The 27,833-nt window shown below is 44.2% G+C and overlaps 1 protein-coding gene across 1 annotated transcript in view; it reads left to right on the top strand.

Annotated features, from left to right (window-relative positions):
* The first annotated feature begins 853 nt into the window (after positions 1-853).
* Positions 854-27,833, top strand: part of tmtc2b (transmembrane O-mannosyltransferase targeting cadherins 2b) — a 69,741-nt gene continuing 42,761 nt past the window's right edge. The window contains exon 1 of the mRNA XM_056598222.1: positions 854-1,269. Within this exon, the coding sequence (XP_056454197.1) occupies positions 1,187-1,269 (83 nt within the window). The 5' untranslated portion in view covers positions 854-1,186. The remainder of the gene's footprint in view (positions 1,270-27,833) is intronic.

The following is a 27,833-nucleotide window of genomic DNA, read 5'->3' as shown; positions in this document are numbered from 1 at the left end:
ATTATAAATACATTATGAATCGATTTGTTATAACATTATACAAAGTGTCAGTTTATTTAACTAATTTGATTGCCCTTAGAAATACCAGTAATAGATTGCATCATAATTTCATGATGTTTTCTCCTAAATATGTACATTGGCGTAATGAGTCTGTAATTATTGCTAGTCAGCAGTATAAATAAAGGGTGGGGCATGCTATTCCTATATTGTTTATTTAAATTAAGTTCCCTTCATGATTGGAAGAAAGTTATTTCGGCATATAAGAAGGCTGCACTGTAACCCTAACCTTGCGAGCCCTCTAGTGGTCACCTAACGTAGGACCGTTCACTCTCATCCTGGCGGATCTCAGGAACTCTGATCTTACACCATCCTTACATCTTTTCAGAGACTGTTTTATACTGTGGAATCAGGCTATGAAACGCTGGCTTAACGCTGGCAACCAATTTAATACTAAGAACACACTCGGATTAAATTCATGCTTCACTGTAGGATGTATTTGTTTTGAAAATGTTAAGCCCATAATTCGTCCACTGGAATTGTGCAATCTACTCTCATAAATAATTACATTATAGAAGTAGATTGACGGCTGTGAGGATGGCTTTCTAAATAAATTGGATCAAAGAATCCGTCTGAGACAGATACATGGCAACTCATCGTGACTATTGTTTTTACCTCTCTTAAATTTCATAAATTCTTAAACACAAATAAAGAATCAACAATAAATAAAATAGGTCAAAGATAAATCAAGGCAAAGCGTAAAATACTGGGTTTCCTAATTGATGAGGGTGTCTGGAGTCCAGCATCCCTTTATTCAGTCGGGAGCTGGATCAGTGCGCATGCGCCAAGACCTAGCCACATGCGGCTCAATCACGACGTTTATCTGTGGACTGCTATGCATCAGACGGCTGTTTCCCTGGTAAAGGCGTGCAAAAGCTGTCAGAGATTCAGTGTATGCTGGCTGTTTGTCCCGTTACATTCGGATGGACGATATCTTGATCGTGCCCAAAATGGGTTAGAAGATGAACCCATGGATTATCCACTTACTACACTTCGGAAGGATGGGACATCGGACTGTTTTCACATAAATACCTTGACAAAGACGAGGACTGAAAGAAAACAGCGGAATTGATTTCGTCCGGTGTTCTGCCCGTTTTTAACCTTTTTGTTCTGTGTTCTTGCGGGAGAAATGATTGCAGAATTGGTGTGCGGCGTTGTGGCTGTGCTCCTCTATGTCAACACTCTGGGTGCCGATTTCTGCTACGATGACAGGTACTTGAATGAATGACACCACACAACTTGACCACATCGTCCCCTTACTGTAACACTCGCCACACTGTTTGTCTGTAGTTCGAAGTGAACGGCTGCTTTGCGTAGTTATTTGTCCGTTGCGTGACGGTGTCAAACTTAAAATAAACCAAAACAAAGTCCTGGAGGCATTAGGCGGCAGGATGACTCGTGTTGTGCGAGCTACGGTGGGATGGAGACCCGAGGATGGCTCGAGCACGGTGCTGCTCACGTACCCGGCTTTTAGCGCCAAGTGTTAATGTGTAAAGTGTTGCCAGCGTAATCAAAACGGAGCAGTTTAAATGAGCTGTCCTTAATCTTAGACCGTGGCACTATACCAAGGCTGTTATTTCATTTTATTAATTGTAGAAAGTCGCATTACAAGTTGCGTTAAGCCTACTTTTTAGAGGCTCTCAATTGTGTCAGAACAAAACTTGCTTTCAAACGTGCATGCCGTCAGCAGTACTCGAATTCTTCTTGAGACACCCGCGATTAAGCCACCCAGATGGTGTTGTTTGGGATGCATTTCAGCCACCAGTCTTTTGAGATTGTGTTCCTACTACAGTTGAAGTCATAAATGAAATAATTAGTCTCCGAGGAAGATGCCTCAAGAGACAGACTTTTCCAGACGTAGCCTCTTGAAACGTGACCCAATGAAGTTCCCATTTGACCAATGACACATGGAGATGGTAGTGCTTCCACTCTACGAAGAACAACAAGCCAGAACAAAGCGTCAACATAAGGAGTCCACTTGGGCAGCACCAACCTCCCATTTGATAATTAGTGATCGCTGGCTGATAGGGGTCTAAAATCACAAACTTGATTCGCTGGCTTCATTTCAATAGGCTATTAACGCTTACGATCTTTGTTTAATAAGTAAACAATAACTAATTATCGCCTTCTTTCAGTAACATATGAGATAAGAATCTTCTCCTTAACTCGGACGTTCAGAGAAAATGCATCGATGTTGGACCCAGTTTATGTGTTACAATTATTCGGACAATTAAGTCAAAACGTTTGGAATAAAAATAGTTGATATTCTTGATATTACCACAATAGCGTTGGTATATAACCTGAACACACAACATAACCTAGATAGACCATAACGGTAGCAGCCATGCCGCGTAAAAACTACAGCACTCTAATATGAACCGTATTCCCGAAGGCGTTTTGGACGTTATTCGTGGTTGGGTGGCTACGGCTCTGCACTTTGTGCTTTGATCAGGAGATAGGGCATCCGCATGAGCGATGGATGAGGGCATTTTTCCATATGACGGCCAGGGAGTGTCTTCAGAGGGAGGGCTGAGAGGTTCTGCTGCTGAAAGGCTCTGCAAGGCTGTAGTGGAGATGTTGGTCGAGGAACGCCAACGACAGTCACGCATTTCTTTTTATAGTATTTTTTGAATAACTTCATTGTTTCCATGGCAATGCATAAACAATACAGACATAATTGTCGTCCCCTCTATTGATTATTTATATGAGTTATATTTTGCAAAACAATTGATTATCTGAAGTCATACCACACAGGAATCAGTCCAGGATCTTTTATGAAGCGCTCTGGCCGAAAGGAAATGACTTGATGGCTAAAGTTTTTAAAATAGGCCCTCACAGAGAAGCATCCCTGCTGGGTTTATGATTCGAAACATGTTTTCCATTAGAGGCTGTCTATTATGTATTTTAGGCTCTGCGGGTGGGGTGTGGGGTGTTTGCCATTAGCAGCACTCTCTGCTACCCCTCTGGGTCTTCATCTGAGGTAGAGGAAGAGAGTCCCGCAATATGAAGAGATTGTGTGAACCGGAGTTACTGAAAAGGCTTGCTCGTGGCTTAGTGATGGGAAAATGGTGTGTGTGTGTGTGTGTGTGTGTGTGTGTGTGTGTGTGTGTGTGTGTGTGTGTGTGTGTGTGTGTGTGTGTGTGTGTGTGTGTGTGTGTGTGTGTGTGTGTGTGTGTGTGTGTGTGTGTGTGTGTGTGTGTGTGTGTGTGTGTGTGTGTCCTACAGGTTATGGGAAAGCTTCCTAAGACGAGAGTTCAGCTGCATTGTGAGCCACTCTTATACCAGTTAGTCATTGATTTGAGTAAACTTTGCACATTCTCCACGTGGTAACCAGAGTGTGTCGGAGGGTTATGGACAGGGTGGGGTGAAAACAGACTTCAATACCTTTTTATAAAAAAACAACACAATTTAAACTTTATAAGGTGCATGAAGAAATCCCGGACAGAGCCGCCTTCTGACCTTGAAGTCAATCCTGACGTGTCCTTAGATCCACATGGCAGCCTTGAGCGGTAGTCTGCTCCGTGGTGCTAAATCACCGCACAGAGCCTTTCTAGTCCCTCCCCAAGGACCACTCATCATTAGCACAGCCAGCCCTGACACCGCTGCTGGAAAATGGGACTCATACGTCACAGCAGTTCCTATCTGCTGCCGTAATCTGAAGGCAGACCTGTGGAAAGGAACGGGAGAGCAGAGATAAATGTCAGGGATGAAATATCTGCCCAATCAGCTGCAAACTTGGGGAAGAGCTTCTTGGCTGCCAATACGAGACGGTACGACAGGGAAACCTCGGTTCACTTGATTGGTATTGATCTGTTTGATATTTACGACTTTCAAAATATCTTGAATTCCCCTGAATGTTTTCAAGCATTCTCTTCTGTCAGAGACTTGATGCTGTTGAATAGAAATATAATAGTTACTATTAGTATACTCAGCATGACAGAGACTGGATGCGGTTGACCCTTGTCATGTCATACTAGTAGTTACTAAAATAGAAAACATTTGATATCCTAAATTAACTATGGCGTATTAACTATTAACTATGGTGTAGCCGTGACGGAACCTGTGATAAATAGTTTAGATTGCATAATATTGCACCAGGTTATGAGGGTACTTTTGGAGAACTACAAATACCCATGGGTCAGCCTCATTGGCCTGATTTTAAGTTGCATGATGGTCTGACAGCAGCTCGGTACGGCTTGACCCTGGATGGGTCTGCAGCTTCTCCGAGGCTGCCCTGAAGAAGCCTGCAGGCCTTGTGGTAACAGTGAGGGCCCCAGGGCGTTAACCTAGTAGTCGAGGAGCTCCTGTTCCACCCGGCTGCTATACGCTCCTGCCCTGTAATTACTGCCTCCTCTTCAGCTCCAGACCGACAGCAAGGCACGCTAGCCATGGCTTCTCCGCTCCCTCTCTCTGCCGCTCTATGCCACTCTCTTTTTCTGTTTTGATCTCTTTCTCTCTCTGCCCCTCTCGCTCTCTCTTTCTCTCTATATCTCTCTCTGCCTGCCTTTTTCTGCCACACTCTCTCTCCTGCTAACGGCTCTCTGAAGTGCGATCATACGATGGCTGCCTCCCAGATGGTGTTGTTTGGGATGCATTTCAGGGCTTCTGCTCCTGTAGCTTGGTTAGCATGGTTTGAGATGGGAAAAAAAGGCTTGATGCTGTGAGTGTGTTTGTCATGTTGCCTGGAAGTAGATATCACATCACATTAGACGACATTAGACGTATTGGCAGAAGCTGACGTTTTTTGGCGGGGCAATTTTCTTTTGATTTAGAACAACAAGCACATGTAAAATTACAATGATAAAAACATTTTATTATCATATTATCATTTTGTTTGACTGTTGTTGACATTCAGTATGAGAAGTAAGGCAAATGAACAACAATATTACAATATGCAACAAATGATTATTAATGACAAGCAAGGTTTTAGACACTCACTGCGCTCTAATTGTTACCTGGTTACGGCTCTAAGAAATATGTTGCAGTTTAATCAAGGACCTTCATATATACAATCAATCATCCAACATTCCTGCTGACGTCTTCTGCTTATTTCAGTAATCCGTGCCTAAACCTACCCTTTGTTATTATATCACTACTAAATAATATTTATGACACGATGTCTCGAGTGAATGTTATCACTTTCAAGCCATATTATCCCATAGGTTGGCTGTGTTGAGTGTGTTAGGATTGTTCAAACTGGATGTTCGCTGCACCGTCACCACATTGGGAAGATAAACTAGGATGGTAGGAGAGTGTATCTAAAAATAATATTAATGAGGCGGTTTGGATACGTTTTCATGCTGCTTGCCTTCACTGAAAAGGAAAAGTAATACATTGCTGGGTCCCAGATAAAGGGGGTTCAGATCTGGGTCACTTGGAAACAGCTGAGGTAGGATGTGTAATTTGTGTATGTATTCTTCTTTTTTTATAATCGTCATCAAGCCCAGACTGAGATTCAAGAAAATCTCAAGACTGAATTACACATCCTTAACACTCTAGTCGTAGTAATCTTCTCTCACATTCCCTGTGGTGAAGACGGATAGGGAATTTCACAAATGGCTGCATATTAAATGTATAGTAGGAATTGGGTTTGTATTAAAAAAACCTCCGTACCATATGTTTGCTATTTAGCCATCTTCTTTTGCACATTTCATCTGGGCCACTCGTTTATGAGGTACAATAAAATCTAAACCTTGGCAACACTTGGCAGCGCTTAGCAAATACGATCATTTAAAATACATTCTGTTTGTTAGGATGATTTTTATGTTAAAACTCAAACATTGTGATAATACGACTTCGGCAGTATCTTTATATACAAATTTCATAGTAAAACCATGCAATAAAACTCTCTCCAAGCTACTCTCGCAGACACTACAGTATATTTTATACAATTGAAAAGGGAAACCATACAATATAACTCTGCAAGCTACTCTCTTGGACGATACACTATTCTCTACAAGATCTGCAACATTCATGAATACTGTCGGCATTTATAGCGGCATTGACTTGACATTATACACATAAACAAATCAAGATGAATCAGGAGTCTTGGAAAAGAAGCATTTGGATGAAAACGAAAGCATCTTGTGATTTTGAAGGCATCTTGTGATTTTAAAAGATGCCTCTAACAATATGTGAATACATATTTTAATTTTAAATTATATATGCCATTACCCTGAATCTTGTTTACTATCTAAATCGTACTGCAATATATTAACATATTGTATTTATGTACGATATCAACACATATTTGACATGTATTTAAAAAATAATGTGCAGCTCCCAGTCCAACACATACCGATAATTACAACATGCATGTGTGTCGGCTGTCACCAGATACCCATAACCGCTATGATCCAGATGGTGTCTAGACTAATGTTTCTTAGATACATAATATATACATTATGCTCTCTACTTCCATAAAACTATCAGAGATGGCTTAGTCGATATCCAAATGGTCAGACGGAGATTGGTAGTTGCAAGGAGTTGAAATTAGATAGGCCGGTTTGCATTTTCTTCTCCTCGTGACATTTCCGTCATGTGTGGTATGCTATGACACTCGGGCCTGGCGTGCCACAATGGCCACTGTTAGATGAAAGAGCCTGTTGTTCATGGCCTGGCCAGGGGGAGCTGGCTCAAAGCTGCGCTAATCAGCACTGCTAATCACCCACATGCTGTGTGGAGACTGGCCTCACGTAGGCAGCAGGTCAGCTGCGTCATGCTGGAGGAAGCATTGGAGTTGTTAGAATGCTGATTAGAAATCGGTTGATTCTTTTTTTTTTCTTCCTCATACCACCCTAATTTTAGATATCGGTCATCTTCTCGCTAGGAAATGTAATTAACTGCAAACAACTTATCCCTACAAGGCATCATGTGACCACCTTATCGGTAGAAATAGTCATGCTCACAAGACCCCATTTGCCTTATGTGGAAATAAATATGAATAGAAAAGATTTGCTGCTCGGGAATGAGTTTCGCGGTCCGTATTGCTTTGGAAAACATTCACAAATAATCATGCTCAATATTGTGTTGAAAGCATTGGTATCCCTGAAGTCCAGGGATTCCATGCATCACTTTTTCTGTGCATGTGTAAATGTGCTATTGACCACTGAGTGCTGCACCTCGCTCAATGTTTGTTGCGGGCCATCTACCTATGATGAGATTAGACACGGGTCTCCCATGGTTTGATTCTGTCAGGCTAAGTCCTTAATGGGTCTAGACAAGGGCTTGGGTTTCTGGGGCTAATGTTGGATGATGGATCTTAAGCAGTTGCCTGGCCGGTCTCAGCAGCTTTCTGGAGCTCCTCTTCATATTAATGGGATTAACAGCGCTTTGGGTACGAGGGGGTGAGTAAGTGGTGTGGTAAGCAGAGAAGCCCAGGCCATTAGAAGAAAAGCCCTGTCCCCCTATATCAGAGCAGAAGGCTATAGTCTGGCCTTTTTCAGTCAGGGCCTTGGCTGCTCTGTGGCCTTGGTCTCTGACCGGGAACCCTGGCCCTCTCTAATCAGGTTATGACACCAGTTGGCTCGTTGAGGAACGGGCTTTGTCCATTGGAGGAAGGGTTTGTGTGGTCCATTCACTGAAATGAACCACACAAACAAGGCTGTTTGTCTCTGAATAGTAGGGGAATTAAGCTGTGGTTGTTTTGGCCTCTGACAAAGAGGCCAGACCCAGTGTTCAATGTTTTTTGAGCAGGGCAAAAAACCAACGTAGAACAGTTCAGCCTTATGGACCAGCCGGTCACAGCTAATGGGGTCAGATCATTCTGGGGATACGTGCTCTGGTTGGCATGCTGGACTATTGCAACGGGAAGACCATTGGGGGTAATGTGGGCAACCAAGCTGTATTGTATTATGGATATGCCAACATGACCTGCTGGCTTTTGGTTGTTTAGGGTGTGGAATAATGATATCCTGAGTCCATGCCCCGCCAGAATAGAAGATGGATTCAGTGCTCCGTCATCTGCCAAGAGTCTGCACAGACATTGAGTGGAATTCTTCAGAATAATTGTCTTGGTCTATAACTAATCCTACCCTTGTGTAAACTATTCATATGCTTATTACCTTTATGTATGAGGCAAGGCCTATTAGGCAGCACTGAAATGTTGGCCTTTTTCACACATTATACATTTACATGTGTAATTATTGTGGGTGATAAATGAGGAGTGTTTGCTCAAAGGCATCGTTCTCTGTAATTCAGTGAACAGAGATCCTGGGGTCAGTTAAGTTCCTGGTGTTCCCGACTAAACTAAATAGTTAAGTCGAGTGAACAATATGCCCCCCGGTTTGAACACACACACAGACACAGACACACAAGCACACACACACTCGTGCACGCTCCCACTATAAAATTATAAAACACACTTGGAAGTGACCTCAGGCTTCCCGGCGAATAGCAACTGAGAGGGTAGCTGCTGGACCTGCTCCAGTGCTGTAATCCCTGCCCTGGGGGGGCTTCTCATTGCGCTTGTGTGGGATATGAAAGAATGAAACTGTAGATGTTTGTAGGTTAAGTCATTGCTGTTAGAGCTGGCGACGGCATGCTACTGTGCCCCTCTGCTCGGATCTTTCTAGTTCCACGCTGTTAAACAGGATGAATATGCAGAAATGCATCAAGTCATTTTGTTCCAGTTCATCTGCTGCTTGTGCTTTAGGGTGGGTGTTTGGGAGTGCCGAATGCCACATTAGCGTTACACTAAACCCAATCACATTTGGTGTAAATTGACTGCTTCTAATTCTACTTGTCATGGCTCCAGGAGGGTGACAGGTCTGACACTTCTACAGATGGAGAACAGCTTGGCTTGTATTGGCTTTCACAGATGCAGCCAGGTCTCTCGCTCTCTTTCTCTCTCTGGCTTGGTGTCTCTCTCTCCGTCGTTTGTTTGTTCGGTGATGAAAGAAGCCGCACCAATGAGAGCGTGATAGGATCATGATGCTTTAGAGCTTTGATTTCAGCAGTTTATTTTGGCTTAGCATCGACCCCCGGTGCTTCTGGGCCTGATCATTACCCTCATGTGTGACCTTCATATGAGTAACACTTTCCCCTGCTGACGTCCTGCCAAGAGGTCCCCCCCCCCCCCCCTTAAACAGAGAGGGACACTCACACCCACGCAGACACCCTCACACACTAAGCCGAGGTTTATTTTGGTCGGACAAGGAAGTTTTGCTTCGGAGAAGTGCGCCCAACTGTTTTTCTTCGCCGGCCCCCAAGGTTTACGGAGCTCAAGAGAGGGGTTGTCAGCCTCATTGACAGAATAATGAGACCTCATATATGTGCTCTCAAGAAAAATAAATATCTAATCCAAGAGAGAACTAGTCAGGAGATGGAATACTGTTCACTGGAAAATGGCTGTGTTCGATGCCTTTATTGATATAGGCTTACCTTTCGGAGACTTGATTAAACCCTTGGGAATAAATACCACAAAACCAAATTTTTTCCCTTCCATTTCTTCTCCGTTGCATTTCGCCAAAGTTTCGGAGCAAAAATTAGAAAAGATTTCCTCATACAATAACTGGAATTGCAAGTAAAACTGAATATTAAATACCAAATGCACAGAGTTTGATAGATTGGCTATGAATTGTGCATTGATCAAAATAAGCCTTTCTACTTGCCCTTCATCCTTCCATTGCTCTTTATTATGTCTGAGCATCATTTGAATGAAAGGCTGAAGTGGCAACTCATTGTTGTGTCTTCGAACTCGTTGGCCTCCAGTTCCTATAGCGTTTTTGACGTGAGTAGGGCTCGCTACCGGACCAGATGTCCCAGGTGGCCAGGACACAAGCGCCGTGGCGTGTAGCGCTTGTGGTTCTCCCTGGCACCACATGGTAGAAACATCAGCGTTGCCGTAATTAAAAAACAATTCAAGTCCAATGGGTTCCCACTTCCCAGCTTTGTTTTTCTTCAGGCGATTGACTGCCGTAAAAGGCTGTGGTTCGAGAACAAAGACCATAATCATTCTTCAAACGTGGTCGGGAATCAAACCAACCTCAACCCTCCACACCCCGCTCTGTGCTACAATTCAAATGGCTTTAAGTCAGTGCTTTTCGCGTCGCCTTAGGTCTAGCCCAGCAGCTTATTGTCATCGCTGGCTATGTTGGGCTGTAATTCATTTGCTCTAGTAACTTGGACTGATCTTTTAATGGTACGTTGCCTGTGTGCGTGTATGTCACTGTTGGTTTTCCTGACGGATGTGAGGGTGATTCTAGGCGACAGCTGCAGTACAACAGGAAGTGACATTCGACACCAGTCGCTCCCCAGGGGGAACTGCTGTTGTTTAGCGACAAAATAGCATCACACTTTCCTGAAAGTTTTGGTTGCCGTCCTTCATCGTGGTCCTCATCTACAGCGTCCATCATCACTTATGATAATGGGTCCGTCAGCGGCTCATTTTGAGATCATTGATCTTTATTAATGGAATAATTCTGTGGCATAGTGATCGGTTCCTGTTTGGTTACCACGGATGTATTCCCCCTGTCCCTATGTTGATGATGAAGAGTGGACCAATGCAGTCTTTTGCCTGCTAACACATCCATGCTTCCATCACTCGTGAACAGTATGTCCGACCATACACCAGCCTGGTACCTGCCCAAACTCCCCGAGACCTTTTAATTTATGTTTGTGTAAAGACTGGAGCCCTTGAACCCCCATCCCAGCACTCAGCAATGAAAGAGCACACTTGGACCTCTTGCATGCGTCTGACAGAGAGATCAGCGAAGTGCAGGAAGGTCAACTATATCATACTCTATCATGGCAAGGCATTGTAAATGGGAGTTAAATGATTGATTTTACTTGTCGCAAGCAACAGATGAGTTGGCAAAGACCCCCACTGCGATGTTTGCATTCTCAATGGGTGCTTAATTTGCGGTGATGTTTCAACATCAGCAGAAGAGGTAGTAATCCTTCTGCTCAAAAATCTACTTTTTCTTTGTGTGGAGTGAGCTTGTGTTTAAGGGGCTCTGGACAATCCCCCACAGCTGCACAACAGACAGCTAGTATAGCTGCAATGTAAATGTGGAAGAGTAGAATGGATGCTCAACATGAAAGGTTCTCTAACCCATGTGGCGGTGTCTTTTTTTTCAGCCCCAGCCTTGCTCCTATTACTGGGTACTGTTCTGAATCATCCTTCTCTATAGTAAGCATCCTTGAAAAACCACTGTTTGGCCTTTGTTTGTAAGATTCTGTGCATTAAATAGAAAGGAAATTGGATATTTGGAGATTTTCTTTTTGTTTTTTACCACTGAACAGAAAATGAATCGTTCATATTGTAATTTTCGGTAACAAGATGATATTCTCTTTCTAATTAGCCTGCTATGGGAGACTCAAGTTGTGTTTTTACATGGCTTTCTCTAGTACCAATACCATTCGTTATAATACAGGCTTTCTTTAGAAACACTTGGAGTTTAGATGGTCAATTGGCCAGCCTATTGCCAAAGCCTAATCACTTTACAATCCACTGTCTGAGTAAGTAACGGTTTGCCATAAACACATCATCATCATTATGAATGATCTATGAATGATCCCATGGCTGCTATTAGATGTTGTCCCGGTTTTTTCTCATGAATACATTTCTGCTTTTTGATTAATGGAGAAAAGAGCTGCTCCGAAGAGTCGTTCTCAAAGGAACTTCCACAGAGGCTGGAGGTTCTCCTGAAGGAAGGAACAGTCTCACAGATGATTGATTAACATGACTCGTTCCCTGTTTAAAGAGCTCTCAGCAGGGGCCTTTGATACCAGGATGTAAAACAGGGTGGAGTAGGGTGCTGGCTCCGAGGACCTTGAAGAATGACCGATAGACCCAGAGGTCCAAGGCTGACCCCCACACCAGCTCCACCTATCACCCTAGTGGGTCAGCTCTACGCCAGGCCACAAAAGTGTGTGTGTGTGTGTGTGTTGGAATGCACACGTTCCTTAATCTATATCCAAGGTATAATTCGCTGCACACTGACCGTAAAGTTAGTTGCTTATGGAGTCATTGGAAGGCACTGAATGTCATTGCTTTCTCCATTCTAGGCCTGCAGCTTGAAAGATGCAAGATAATGAGGCAGACAAATACCACTAAATCTCTTTTTGTTATTTGCAGATTTGTGTGTGTGTGTGTGTGTGTGTGTGTGTGTGTGTGTGTGTGTGTGTGTGTGTGTGTGTGTGTGTGTGTGTGTGTGTGTGTGTGTGTGTGTGTGTGTGTGTGTGTGTGTGTGTGTGTGTGTGTGGACTCCCTGGGGGTGATCCCAGACCCCCCTGCCTTCGGAGCTAGATTAAGACCTCAAATAATTTTCCCAGTCTGAAGCTCTTAAACCTCTTGTATGGCTTTTCTTTCTCCCACTTGTTTAAGAAGGATTCAAGCATTTATGTATTTCTGGTATTTCTAAGAAATGGCTCGAATGCTGAATGGACGTAATTACTACAACGAATGGATGAATTGACCAAACATGGATTATGGATTATGGTTTGGATTATGAGCCATGTCAGAGCTGGATGAAGGACACGTTTTCTTTCATTCTCTCTTTTCAAGACTTCTCCAACATGAGGGAAATACTGTTTTTCGGCGTGGACTTGCTGTCTCCACTTGTGTTGGGTCTTATTCCTCACAAGTCTAACAGATTTTCGCCTCAATTCTGTTGGGCTGACCGGCTGAATCCATATGTGGCTTAACCTTCTCCAAGGCCTTCTCGCAGGTTGTACAAGGCTGACCTCCCCACTCTTTAGTCCCATTAAGTCATTAAGATCTCAACAAATTTGCCATCTACATTACAGGCCAAACATAAATCTAAGTGCATTCGATATTCAAAATGTGTTGGCCCAACTGGCGACTGAGAACGATGCAGCTACCATTACACTTTCGTCCGGTCAGTCGCGAATAGCTGTCTGAAATGTCATATGGGGATGCCCTTAAGCTGTGATGTCTCCTCTAGCATGCTCGTGCTGTGGCCAGCCCTTAAAACCACACCTTCATTCGACCAAGGTTCTAAGCTGTGGAAATACTTTGTTACATGTTAAACTGTATTATTTCATGGCAGAGTGCCATTTCTGCTAGCTAGGTTTGGCTATTAAATCAGATATCTAATTCACTTTAAAAACTAGAATTAAGTGGGCTCTCAATGTGGCAGCATAAGGCATTACTGTCTTCTGAAGCACTTTGGAAAACATTTTCAGTCAGTGACTTCATCGTTTGTTGCCAGTATAAAATTAGAAGCAAATGTCAGTTTAGAAAGCTATTGAATAAGTTAACTTGTAAGGTTTGAAGGGTAAAAAGGGAGGGTTGTTCGTGTCCTCACGGCCACACGGGTGTACAAAGGAGGCTAAACAAATTGACATAATGACTGTGGAAGAACCCTAACTGGTTCCATGAGTCATGGCTTCACTCAGTGAACATGCAGGGTACTATTGACTGTGTCCCATCCCTACAGGGGTCCCTTTGTGTTCATCATGGTAACTCTCATCTTCTCTCTTTTCTCTCTCCAACACGTGTGTGGAAATGGCATGCCTCAACTGCCTCCCCACACAGGTAAAACCATTGCTACATTTTGTTCTTCAGTAAACACTAGTTTGTAGAGGCACTTTGCAATAGTGGAAGCAGCTCTTCTTATGTCTGTTCGTCTGTCTGTCATGCAGCAAGAAAGGGATTCAGGTCTGCACTCGGTTGAGTCTAGAACCATATGTTCTGTACGATTAGTGAGGATGAGAAGGGCACAGCGGGGGGGGGGGGCGGGGTTGGCCTCCCGCAGTGAGCGACCAAGCGCTAATTGATTTTCTAGAGACCCCCTACGGAGCAGGCGAGGACCATGCAGGAACCCCGGCATGGTGATGTCTAGTGCAGGGTCTGGGGGGGCTGAGACCCTTGAGCATAAAGACAATCAGAACTAGGAGAATTAAGAAAACAAGACTTTTGGGTTATCTTTCCACAATTTATAGAAGAAAATAAATGGCCATCTAAATATATACTATGATAAACTATTTCTATAAAATAGAAGTTCAATGTGTGTTTCAAACATACAAATGATATCGTTGAGTGAGTTGTGTCAGATGATGATGTGATATGGAGGTCAGAATGCACAAAGAAGAATATGAAGCCATGAACAGCCAAGGTATTGAGTGGTGCTTTCAATATGTTCATAAGCGGCGATCCATCAATCAAAAATCTGTTTTATTTGAAATGGTCGAGCCACAGGCTGACTCTTTATAACTGGTGATGCCATACAGGATCATATTCAAGGCACATGGGTCATTATCTTTACTGATTATTGACAGTGCGGCTCACCGCGTCCCGGGCTTTTGAAGTGTGTTCTGGAGCGATGGCTGGTGATTTGTGATGACATGGCGTTCTGATACCATGTTGGCTCTGGGGAGGTTATTGAAGCTGCAAACGGTTGGGTTGAACACCTCAACGTCATAATTAAGATGTTATTGTGGTGCTGCCTGTGGTGCGGACCCTGACACGGGACACTTCTCAGAAAACACCCCCTCGGACCGCTTGAACATTTCAAACACCATGTTGATTGATGCGCTGTGAATGACCGAGTACATGTAATATCACGCTGGCAAATACTTTCTGCTTATGAAACACAAAGTTATGCACGACAACAGCACCGCCTTCCAACGGCGTGCACCCCGGCCAACAAAGGGGATTGGTCAATTGCATGAACACTTAGCAAGTCGTAAAAATCCATATCCTTGTATTTTTCTTGGCATTCAGACATCATTCTCAGCACTTAGGAAAGGTGCATGGAGGAGTTGGACGGGAATAATATCCTGCTTCCCAGCTCATAAAGAGTAGGAGCACACCTCTGCTGTAGAGGCCTGGCTTCAGACCGTACCTCTCCTACACCCCACTTTTGAGAAATCCCAAGGGGTTTCCTCAAAAAACATGCATGAATGTCTCATTGAAGACCTACATTTGTGTGTTGGCCAGTGGTTGAACATAGTACTCTCTCTTCTCTCCAACATCCAGCTCTCTACCTTACTTCCTTTGGCCGTCCATGAGAAGATTTCTCTCTGTCTGTCTCTCTGTGTCTGTCTCTTATTTCTTTTGCCAGTTGTCACTTACTAGTGCTAAACGGTGTTCTCAGATTATCCCCTCCCGTTGCCAGACCCTGCGCCCCTGGCTGCTGAGCTCTGCTCAATGTGTGCGGTGCGCTGTGTGTTTCGTTTTAACCTAGTTTGCGTGACTGGAATACTTAATATCTACTAAGCTCCAAGTACGCACTCCTAGGATGCCTCTGCACTGACATAGCTCGGCAGAGAACTCCCACCTGTGATCGTCTGATAATTTCTGTTCACTGACGCCCGTCTGTACTTTTTTTTTTTTTTGATCCAAAAAAGAAATGGTGTAAAAAATACAAACGTTTCCCAAAGTAAAAGAAGAAGGAAAATAGTCTCCACATGGGATCTTGTCTTTTACACGCTTAATCCGGGAACATCCCGAGGACACGCTGAGGAATTTGGATGCTGTTGATGCAGCTAAGTAAAACATGGTGCGGCTGCAGGGAGACGGCGTATCCATCACACCTTAACAAAGCACTCTGTTCCCGTCCCGCCATCGACTCAATCTACCTCAGGCGGTGTAGGCTGCAACGGCGACCAAGTCATTTGTCAGACGGCGTGCAAAACGGCGCCAGAGGACAAGAAAGTCCTCAAATTGATTATCTGAGTTGCGGCGTGCGAACAGAGGGGAGAATGTGTTTGGAGTCTTTTGGTGGTGTATGTGAGGTATAAGGGAGCAGCACACATGGAGATGAATGCACTCTCATACGCCAGGTGTTAGGCTTCTGGACTTTATAGGACTGAAACCAATCATCAACCAGTCATGCTACAAGTGAATACCTTTTTTGTTTGATGTATCATGGGAATAACTTGGTCATTTAGCATGGATGCGTTTATCCAAAGGAACCTGCACTTTTATTCTTACTTACTTAAGAATATACTGCCTACATTGGGCATCTGATTTGGACTTTTCGTTTCTAAACACTACACCAGCCTATCTCCTATGTGTGTTTTTTTATATATATATATATATATAAAATTAGCTCCCCTGGGTAAATTCTTAAAATAAATTAGCTTCACTTATCTTGGGTGAAAGAGGTCAGGAAATTGTCTAATATAGGCTGGTCCAGTCATTTTCTCTCTCTTCTCCTTTACCACTGCCGGTTCGCTCTTAATGAAGTACATCTGGGGATCAGTGAGGCAGGCTGGGGCAAGCGGCACGCTGGAGATCACAATGACTCATTATCACCCGCTCAACCTCCCACTTCTCGTCTCCATTCCACCTGCGATCAATGGATTCACTAGATCCACTGAAGTCTGCAGGTTGGTTGCAATAATGAGTTCTGGTAACCATAATCAATTCACATCAACTCATTGCAAGCAGGAATTTATCAACATTGTTTTTATATTGTTTAATGCTTATGCATCTTTTAATTTACAAAGTTTGAAATGTATGTAATTATATTGATGTTATAATACAAAGTATAAAATATTTCATAGATATATTATATAAGAATATATGGAACTAGACTTATCATACATTCAAATTAGTACACTAGATTATGTATGAGCAAAGAAGACATATTTATGAATGCATAGAGGAGATGACCACATAATTAGGGTTATATCCACAAATGAAGCCCATTTTTGCATCCTTGCTTCTGTACAGCGTTTTACCTCCTCAATGGTACTTCCCAGTTTATTAGCAGATGACTCTTTGACTTAGTCTCCCTTCTGTTCCTTCGCTGGGTTGAGGCTTCCTTCCTCTCTAAAGGGCTGATTATGGTCCCATGTTCAAGCAACGCAATGACCACGCAGACGCTTCGACGCAGTCGTGAACCTTTATGGTTCTGCGTCAGGTTTTAGTAAGGGGACCAATCACAGCCCTTGCTGCTCATTAGTGTACTGTAACGAGGAAGAGATATTGGCCTTGTTACAGTACACTAACTAAGTGGGTTGCAGCAAATCAAGCAAATGAAAGTATGACAACAAAAGCAGCAGATTAAATGAGAAACCGATTGATTTCTGAGGATTAATTATTGAACATGGTGCCAAATTGAGATGACCTGGATCAGCAGTGATTCCCTGGTATGCGCAATCCAGAGATTCTCAACCGCTTCACAGAGCGCTCTCCTGCCTTTTTAATCAGTAAGGCTTGCACTGTGTTTACAAATGGCTGCGTGGTGTAGGTTTATTTGAAAGTTCTTCTCCTTTCAGATATGCCATCCACATGCCATCTAATCACAACAGAGTTTCCAATCCCGCCAAATGATCCGCCCCGTCATTTTTAGTTGTTCGTCGCTTGTTAAACAATAACGTCTCTCGGCTGGGAAGAGGGACTTCTCCCTAGTCTCTCCGGCGCGCCTCCTGACTGTTCTCCCAGCTGACGCTTAATGGAATCAGATTGGAGTGCGTAGTGTGAGTAGTTCCTGCGGGGGATGTGGTTTGTAGGTCAGTGTGGTCCCTCTTTGTTCCTGGCGTGCTGCTGGGGGGGGGGGGGGGGAGTGTGTCGTGAGGGAGGGGGGGAGGGGGGGGGTGGGTGGGTGTCAGGAGGCGTGAGCCTTGGTTCGCTGTCGGGTGTCTAGTGGATTCCCTTAACAGACTGATGAGAAGTGAGCTGATGATACAATCCCAACCCCCAGGCATTACCCAGAATGCCCTGCTTCTAGGATAAGGGATTATTGGAGAGAGTGGTATAAATTCATCAGCGCTGCCTCTCCACTCCACTGCCGTGATGACATGTGCATGTGATTTGATCCTGGAGGACGGGCTAGTAGGATTATTTATAATGTAATGATGCACTGGTACATTTTTCATTTGAAAGTTAGCAAAAATGAATTTGGCTGCAGTCATTTCAATGATGTATGTCCTGCATGCAGGCAGTAGACCTAATATACTCTTGTGTCACTAATTGGTATTTTAATAATGTGTCGGCACAATTCATGATTTTTGTGTTGATTAAGTGTTGATTCTGATACACCGTATAGAACGGCTGTAGCTCTATTGCGCCTATCCACTGCACAACTGTTTTCACTGAACGGAGCAACAACTGTGGTGAACAGCGCCGACTGCAATAACACGCTGCTCCCCAGAGTATGCTTAGACATTAGTGTGTGTGTGTGTGTGTGTGTGTGTGTGTGTGTGTGTGTGTGTGTGTGTGTGTGTGTGTGTGTGTGTGTGTGTGTGTGTGTGTGTGTGTGTGTGTGTGTGTGTGTGTGTGTGTGCTCAGGCACACATGCCTCTTATGACAGTCCATTACAGGGATAAATGCTCAGGGACCAACTTTCACCTCCTAGTGGTATTTCTGGCCAGCTCAGCCTAAACAGCTTTGATCTGGTCTTGAGGTTTGTGTCTGGATTGTCTTACGGTGTGGTGAGATGGGAGTGTATCCATGGTGAGTGGAGGAGATGGGTGGAACTAATAACTGTATTCCCCTTGTTTAAAACAACTTGCTTTCAAGGTGTGATAAGCTATATCCCAGGCTCTTTAAAAATACATTGGCAGACAAATACTATATACTGAGTGTGAACATAGAGATATTTAGTCAATAGAATACATAAATATCTTCTATATATAACCAGATGACCATTGTAGGAAACAGATACAGCCTCTTTTTAAAATTATGTTGGACGTTCTGTTAAAAAATGGTGATATAGTGATGTTTTCCTCTAGGCATGCCCTTCCTAGTACCTATTAGCCTTTTTGTTGTACCGTAATCCCTATTCTAGTCACAAACTTGAACTTCGATTTCAACTGCAGCATGGCGGCAATTTTCCAAGGTTCTCTAGGATGCTTAACTTGGGTGGTCACAGCCATTGCGATTCAACAAGATGCGATTCAGCGTCCTGTTTACCATGTATTGTTGTTCCGTGGTTTAACTATTGAGATAAATCAAACACACCCAGCGCGGCCTTCAGTGGCTGTCCTTACACAATCTGCATCAGGATTTAAAAATCCAATGTCTCCATTGGTTACCCTGTCTCGTCTCTTCAGTTCCAGATTAACCTGTTGAGGAAGCAGCATGAATGTACCACGTAACTACACTATACCCTAAGCCTCCTTAACCCAGTCTTGACTCTTTCTGAATCAGTTCTCCAGGATGACCCAGCACTGTTTAGCCACGACCCACTCTCTGTTGATATAACAAACAGGGAGGTGGTGTTTGAATAACGTGTGATAAGGATCCCCTCCTTGCTAGGTGTTCAAAGATGTTTAATGCCAGGTCTGAAATACAGACCTGGCATTGATTGATTGATTGATTGATTTTTATTTCACCATTTTGATATCAAATATGAACAGCACTCTGTGTCATACTTTAAAATACAAATAGTCAGGGATGACACGATAAAGCCTGAAGGCTTACTTCCATTGTGGTCCCATCGCTCCAGAGAACGCTCTCCTACTGCCTTTTTAAATCAATAAGGCTTGCACTGTGTTTACAAATGGCTGTGTTGTAGGTTTATTTGAAAGGTCTTCTCCTTTCAAATATGCCATCAACACTAATAATAATAATAATAATAATAATTTTATTTAAAGGGCGCCTTTCAAGACACTCAAGGTCACCTTACAGAGCATAAAGTTATAAGACAGAGGTTAAACATGAAGAATTAATAACACTCAAAAGACGACTAAAGTGAAGGGGGGGACCTCACTAACCACCACCAATATGTAGCACCCACTTGGGTGACTAGTAACACTAGTAACTTATGAACGTGGTGTGTCGGCTGAGCAAGTTGCAGACCCTGTTGGCCCCCTCCCCGCCGTGCTCTCCTGCCTCTCCCAGCAGATGGGCCGCTCCGGGGTAGGTTGCATAATCAGCCTGACCTCCTTCTCCTGCGCCGGTCCCTCCAGGAGGAGGTGACAGAAAGGGCGACGTTAAGGGGGATGACGTTAATGCTAACGCACTCCTTCCTTCCTCGTGCTCCTCCTGCTGATCCCAGATCCCGGTTCCCTCCAGAAGGTGCTCTGTGGCCCGCTATAGAACCGGAGAGGCCATTTATTACAGTCCCTCATTATTCAGGGAGGTGTCCTTTCAGTTAGCCTCCGGGTCTCGCTCGCTCCCTGCTGGCTGCTGACCTGGAAATGTTGCGGACAGGCCTGACGCACATACACACACAGGACTGTTTGTGCTGCAGGGCGTAGGGTTTAACTCCACTCCATGGTGTTCATCTGAGGACGTGGGGGTCTTTCTAGGCCGCCATGCCGCACGGGACAGCAGTGTGTGCAGTTGGATCAGATATGGGATGAGGAGATGGGCGCCTGATCCAAAAAGATTGCTGTTGCTTTACTGCATACGAGGAGTGAACAAATACTGCCGTCTCACTGTTGCACAACAGATGACTCCGAGGGTGAATGTGTTTCAGGCTTGGTTGAGCATGAACAACATCAACAATAGCAGCCAGCCTGACAACACTGCTTTCTGGGGCTGTTTACCATTTCAACATGAATGTGTTTACTTGGCGGGCTTCCATTGTGTGCTCGTTCAATAAACAAGCCAACCCAAATGTATGACATCGATTCATCTGGCGCTCCCTTGGAGAACAACAAACCATTGGCTGTCGAACGCCGCGTCACCCATTCCTTCAGTCAGTCATCCAGATCCGGTGTCCAGTGACCCTTCCATCTCCTCGCTCCTGATCCTCCGGTCAGCTCTTCTCTTCCTCATGGGTCCTTCCTTTAACACCTGTCACTTCCATTGTGATTCGGCAGAGAAGAGGAAGTCCAAAGCCCAAGCTAGCATGGTCCTACGAGCCTTTTGCCAAGCCCCCATCCCTCACCCCCCCCCTTCCCCTCTCTTTCATTCTCTCCTGGGCTACAGCCTTTTGTTCCTGGGGGCCTTTCTTTGCCAGGGTTTAGGCAATCAGCAAGGGGGCATCCGTCTTCCAATTGAAGGGGGCGTGGAGCCCTGCTTGTGGGTGTGATAATGGACCACACATGGTTGTGCTCCAGTGGCCTCTTTTAAGGCAGGGCCTCTGTGAGCATGGGCACAGGCCCGGCTGTGCCTCTTCTCCATCTGCAGCCTATAGAGTGGTCCTCTGGGCTCTTTGTCTTGGCTGTGCATCCAGCTCTGCCCGAGCTCTGCTTGGCCTGAGCCCTGCCTGTCCCCTTTTGTCCCCCACAAACTGGGAGCTGGTTTTCCCCCATCCACTCCTTTTCTTTTTTGTTATCCGCGCACAAAGACAATATGCCACCAACAAGTATCCCAGAAATGTGGTGAAAGCAGCCCTCTCGTCAACCTCTATGTGCTTAAGCAAAGAGCGAGGAAAGGAGATATTTGATGATTCAGGTTGTGCGGTTGGTTTTTCCGTTCAGTTAGGTTAATGATGTATGGTAATGAATGTCTCAGGTTGGCATTACAAAGCATATTTATTTTTCAATGTTGGAAAGATTTCACATGAAAAATATTAGAACAGTAGCCAATTTATAAAAGTACGGTTTTACGATGGTGTTGAGGTTAACCATTTGTATTTGCAAACCTGGTTACACGAAGATTGGTGAAAATTGGGCCAACTGAAACCTTTTTTTGTGCTTGAGCAAATGCAGCACCCACATGTTATTCTAAGCATGAGGTTTTGATATTGTAACTTCTACTAAATATAATGTGCTTTCGCATTTTCCTTTAGGCTGACTTGGCACCCATAAATCCTGCTGTTTATGTGTAGAGCTTATGATGGGATTTACCAAATGCAGGGCAAGCATTTTGATGTCACACGCATGTTGGTTCAACTTTCTTTGATCTCGTAGCCCATGCTAATTTCTTAAACTTCTGTTGAGTCTTCAAGGATTTATAACCTTTAAACACGAGAAACACACTCAAGTTAATCTACTATTCCAAAAATTTCTCATCAAGCTTTACTACTCAGGATTGTAATAAAATAAATAGGAAAACCTTTTTTCCATGGAAATGTTGACGTGCCACTATTTAATTTCTTTCAAACAGACTCCATGTCCAATGGTATCATTATGTAAATACTCTGGACAGGAAATGCAGTATCAAAGCATTTGATTCATGTACCCAGAAGGGATCATCTCAAACAAACAAATACATAGATGTCCACCTTATTTGATTGATTTTGTAAACCAAACCTTTTGGTTGTTGGTAGTGTAAGGTGTGTTACTGTTGGTTCATCTAGTTGAGGAAATGCCTCAACTACATGGGTAAGGGATGCACAGGAAATCCCAACGCAGTAAAAGCTCACCCACTCAGCACGCTGGCCTTGCGGTTTGTACAATGTGGTGGCCGTAAAAGTTTTGTATGCGTAAATGAGCTCTTTAGCAAAAATGCTAATTGGCACCATGTGGAAGACGAAGCGTTTAAAGACATGTTAGTGGTTATTTGGGTTCCTCTCCGACATGGTTGTGGGATTAACGGGCTCTGCATTCTCACGCCACATCTGCAGCAGGGAGGTATGTGACGTCCTACTATATTTACCAGGAACTTAAGGACACAAAGTCTTTGTCAAATATACTGTACTTGTTTTGTCATTTATTGTAGTGGATGGCTGGTCGTTTAGTATGATTACATTTTTTTATGGCACACATCTTTTGTTTAACAATCGGTAACTAGTATACAACTTGCTTTTAACCTCATGACAACCCTAAATCAAGAACAGTAGGCTCGGTTTGCAATGATACATGAGGTAAATGGCCCTCCCTCAATGTGACCGGCTTGCCCTGGCCCTCGTGAGTAGCTTCTACTCACTCCCAATGTCCCAGAACCACTTACACATACTGGGTGGTTTAACCCCAGTCTGTGAACAACTTCAACCCTGGAGTTACGTGCCTGTACCTCCACTGAGAAAACACCTCAGGGTATACCATTGGCAGATGCAGTTTTCCATTATTTCAATTATTACCCGGAGCAAGGCCGAATATCCAAATCTTGTTCCTTGAAATTTTACCATTGGTATGTGTAGACAGGCTAGCCCTGAGGCTATCTAGTTATACCACGCTGTGTTGAAGAACATATGAAAAATTAAGGTTAAGAGGAAGTTATAACTTTATGAAAATTTCTTCATCTTCCTGCTTCTCTGGTCCCCTCAAAGACTCTGCCCTTAAACCTTCTTGCAGTAAACATCAGAGACTTAAGGCTAGTTGGTGGTGTGCTATGATCCCGGGTCTTCCTTCAGGGATGCTGTCCCCCATAAAATGCCCCCCCCCCCCCTTTTATGTGCAGGGGGGGGGTGGGGGGGCAGGAGTCGGCGGGCCCCCTTCCTCACTTCCTGGGTGGCGTAGGTCAGCCCTCTGGTGGATTTCCCATCCCTGACCCCACTGGCCCCGTCCATTTGGCGGTACTGGCCCACCATATCAGCGGAACACTCTGCTGGGTCAACAGCGCATCTGCCAAGGAGCGAATGATAAAACAGGCCCGGGATGGACCGGGCCAAGAAGTCCTCACACGCAAGAGAATCCCACCACTCGCTCCTCTGCCTGACCTTGGGACGGAAGAGCTTTGTAAACAGCAGAGGAGGAACAAATCAAACAAATTTATTGCTGTTTGTCTGAAAGGTCAGGGCGTGACAAAGAGTCTCCTGTTGTTGGGGGTTCTGGGCGGGCGGCCCCAGACAGAGCAGGCTGCTGCAGCATTAGACACGGCACCGCTGTGACGGAAACTAGCCTGAACCCTGGGTTTGACCCCAGCTCATTATAGCCTTATAGAACTGCGGTTAGGTCAGCAAGTTATAGATTAATTCAACTGTAATGTTGCACATATTTTCCATATTGACAATGTAACGAGCACAAATGCGATAATTCTTCGACATTTCAACTTTTGGGCATTTTTATTGTCTCCGGACGTTGCCAAGCATTAGTGGCTGTGTGTCAATAAAACAGTTTGTGGGCGATCTCAGTAGCCCTACTGTTAGCAAATGAACTAATCCCTCCTGATGATGTTCTGGAACAGAACTTTGTCATGTTTTCCACCATAGAAAATAGATGAGAAAGTCGGATTGGCGATAATGAGACAGTAGGATGATAAAATGGAAACCGTATGTGGAACAAGGTGATGGAGGTTGAAGCAGTGAGTTAATTCATGTGTATAAAATGGAGAATGCGAGAAGAAGCTTACATAAAACAGAGTTGACCTATCTGCTTGTTGCTGCACAGGCTCGGCACGGAACATGTTGACAGATTTATTGAGGGCAATAATCACACTGTATATCACCGGCTCTGCAGAGACCCTGCAATCCACCATCTCACGTGGAGTTCAGTAGAACCATGACCATAATCATTTACTAAAACCCAAGCAGGAAAGCAGAATATTTGTCGTTTAAATAATTGTGTAAATATTTACAACTGATAGAGCATTGTCAAAAAAGTTTAAATGGGCGAGAAAATAATCTGTGTTGACCATCAGGCTAGGTGAACCATTGCCTTCTGCATCAATTGATGCTGTAGTTGCAGTCATTTTGACCTTTTATCCTTATTTCCTAATGGAGTTTTGATGGTTGACTGGCAGGGTAACACGGGCTGCCTTTGTTTGGCTCGATGTCTGTCGGTCGGCCGGCCGGACTGGCTGGTTAGGAGATGACTATACAGAGACCCCACAACACAAAGAGATTATCCATGATGCCGCGGCACAGGCCGACGTGCACAGTGAGCTGGAGCAGCCTGCCGTTCTCCCAACCAAAGGTCTGCTCTCACTGTGTTTTTTTAGCTTCTGTTGCTAGACACAGTGTTATTATTACATTGTGCTTTTAGGCTCCACGGTTCTGTGGACACTCATTTTCTCTACATTTTGCGAATTGAAAATGGTTGAGATTGCGATGTAAAGAGATGTTTGAAAGCAAATGTGAACAAAGTTTTGTAAACTGGTTGACCGCTAGATCTACCGCTAGAAACTATCTAGACTTTAAAAGTGTAGTGGAACCTAGATATTTCTCTAGTGTTAACAGGGCCCACGTTACATGGTCACAACACAATACACAATTTCTTTCTTGAAAACGTAATATATCTCATTTGTTAAATGTTATAAATATGTTGACTGAAATATTTGACGATTGGTCACCTTTTTATACAAATAATATTACATAAAATTGAATGATGGACAAAAACCTTAGCCGGCCCACCCACTATCTTCCAAGTGTCTGGCCTTTACCCAAGTTGTTCATCACTAGCATCTCGTGTTGCTGGGCTCCGGCCTTACATTAATTACCATGAAGCGAGGAGGTCCTGCATGTCTGTGTCCAGGATTCATAGCCCCGGACCCCAAAAAAAATAAAATGCCAACGGCTAGTTTTTGGAGACAAATATGTAGAAGCTGTGAAACTATTACTCTGACAAAATAACTTGCCTGAAAGGGCCGGTGTTTACTACCCTTGTGTCTCTTTGTGTTTTCCAAAAATATGTTTTGTGCTTTATTGTTAAAATTGTTAACTTTTTTTTTTGTAGTGTTTTGCTCGACTCCTTTATCGTATGCTAGGTTGTCTTTTTATCTTTGATTTTCTTCCTATCAGTTTCAAGTTGCATGACATTTTAAAACTATTGTTTAAGCTTTTATTACAGAAAACCTACACAATAGGGGCTATCGATGATGAATTCCAATTTCTGACTTCAAGTGCCTCATATTTTATGCGTCGTCCAATTTCCGAATACAACGGCAGCCTCATCTCAAATTCATATCGGTGCTGTTGAGGAAGAATCCTGGTTTCAATTTCCCTTGGCAATACCCTACCTCATCTCCTTCACGGTACCAAGGCCTCCATCCCATCATTACCACGACAACATGGGGACAGAAAACCAATCAAATTTCTCTTTGGGCTTCCATAACCATTTCCCGGGGTCTGATGTTGGATACTCTGCTAGAAACAGGCTGTTCCTCCAGCCTTTGGTTGTGGATGCTTTCGGGGCCAAGGAGGTCCAGTTGCTGTCAGAACCAGCACACATCCATAGTAGTGGACCTTAGTATTTTGGTATGCCAAAGAAGTTGGCTAATGTGAATCACCACTGTATCATCTGTATGGAGAACAAGTATACCAATGTCTTGGAAAAATTAAAATGTTCCTCGAGGAAGCCACGTAGTCAACAGCATGTTTTAAAATACTGGCACTGGCTGCTGCGCTGCTTCCAGGAGCTATTTTGGAAGTGTTGCCTTTCCTTTTGTGAAACGTGCTGAAGTAACGGATCGTCGGCAGGGGGATTGGGAGTACGCACAGTTAGGCACGCGTCCGATATGCACACCGCCTGCGAGGCGTGTTTGGGGAATCTCGACTTACACTTAATTGAAAATATTGTCCTTAATACTGTAATACCGTAATAATGTAACTTGTGTGCATACATACTGAGTAAACCATAAGAATTCCAGCTGGGACCAACGACGTTCATATCTGGCTACTGTAGTCTAGACAGATTTCAGGGTTATGTCTTTCTTTTTAAATACATTTCCTCAAATGCAATGTGGAGAAAAAAAATTCTCGAATTCAGAATTTGATATAGTAGTACAGAACTTGAGTACATAAACATGTCAACAGTAATCGTATGACTGCTGCACACACCCATGTTACAGATGAACATGAAAAAACCAATAGGAGCCTTTGTTTGTTGTGTTCCCGACGATAAGCATCTAGACTGCTGGGCGGGACGGAGCAGAGCATTAGGGTATGAAGGAGAGACTGATGAGACAGTGGAAGACATGGGGCCGCTCACTGTCTGCCGTCTGCCTTGTGATTTCCCCCCCCCCCCCGAGCCGCTCCTCACAAGCGTGCGGTCTCACATGGAATGTGCTCCCGGCTGGAAAAGGTTTGCCGTTCCCTGAGAGGTCCTCTGTCGCTAGCTCCCTGGCCGGCCACAGAAATTCAATATTCCCCTCAAAGGGCGGGTTGAGCCCGGGACTGGAGGGAGGGTCTGATGGGGCTGCAGCATGTGAAGCAGGGGATCGGTGGGTGAACCAACCCTGGGAGGACCTGGTAATGGTCCCGGTGGCTCTGTCATGTGGTCGCATGTGGTCGTTCCACGGTGGGCGGATGCAGTTCACTGGCTCTTGAGTAGCTGTTGCTGGATGGGTTGAAAAAGTTACTATGCTTTATATATTCCTCATTTCTTTTCCGCCTTCTCTACATTCATTTATCTTCACCCAAAATGCTCGCCTGTCAACCACAGTGCTGGCTTGTCTCTGTGACATGTACAGACAATAAGAGGTAAATCACATACCCAGTGACCCCAGAATCCAGAAAGGCTGTAACCGATGGTTGGCTTTACAGTGACTGGCATCGCTGCATGCCTGTGTTGCACTGCCAACAATATCTGCTGTGGGTTTTTAAGACAATATATATTGTATCTGCTGCCCCGACGGGCTGCGGCACCACGGGATGAAATGGAAAAACAGTGCACTTGTCTCCAAAATGTCTCTGCGATGTAATTGAACCATAATGCCTCTTATGTGAGCGTCCTGCGGTGAAAGGAAGATTTAATTTGACAAATGGGCCGGAGAAAGTATACCGGCACATCTGAGTCATGGAGTGTAGCTAAGCAAGCGGCTCAGTCCCTGCCAGTCTGACCTGAGAGGCCACGGCAACCCAATCATCTGCTGCTCACTGACAGCCAAGGCCTTTCTATTATAGCCCAGCTGATTATGTCTGTGGTGCTGCCAACCGCCTCAGAGCATTCACTTTCTCTCTCATCCAGAACAAAACTCACTTTTGAAACCCACCTCTGTCTCTCCTTGGTCATTTCTTGAGGCTGGGTAATCCCTGTTCCCTCTCTAGACCGTCTGACTTCACTCAGTTTCACAGCATTTTCCCTTTTGTATTTTTACAAGGTAAAATGCAATATAAAAAGAAAGTGTTTAATAAGCAATCAGTTCA

Source organism: Gadus chalcogrammus, chromosome 9, assembly GCF_026213295.1.
Source record: "Gadus chalcogrammus isolate NIFS_2021 chromosome 9, NIFS_Gcha_1.0, whole genome shotgun sequence".
NCBI lineage: Eukaryota > Metazoa > Chordata > Actinopteri > Gadiformes > Gadidae > Gadus > Gadus chalcogrammus.
Note: the sequence above shows the minus strand (reverse complement) of the source record. Positions and strands in the feature narration are given on the sequence as shown.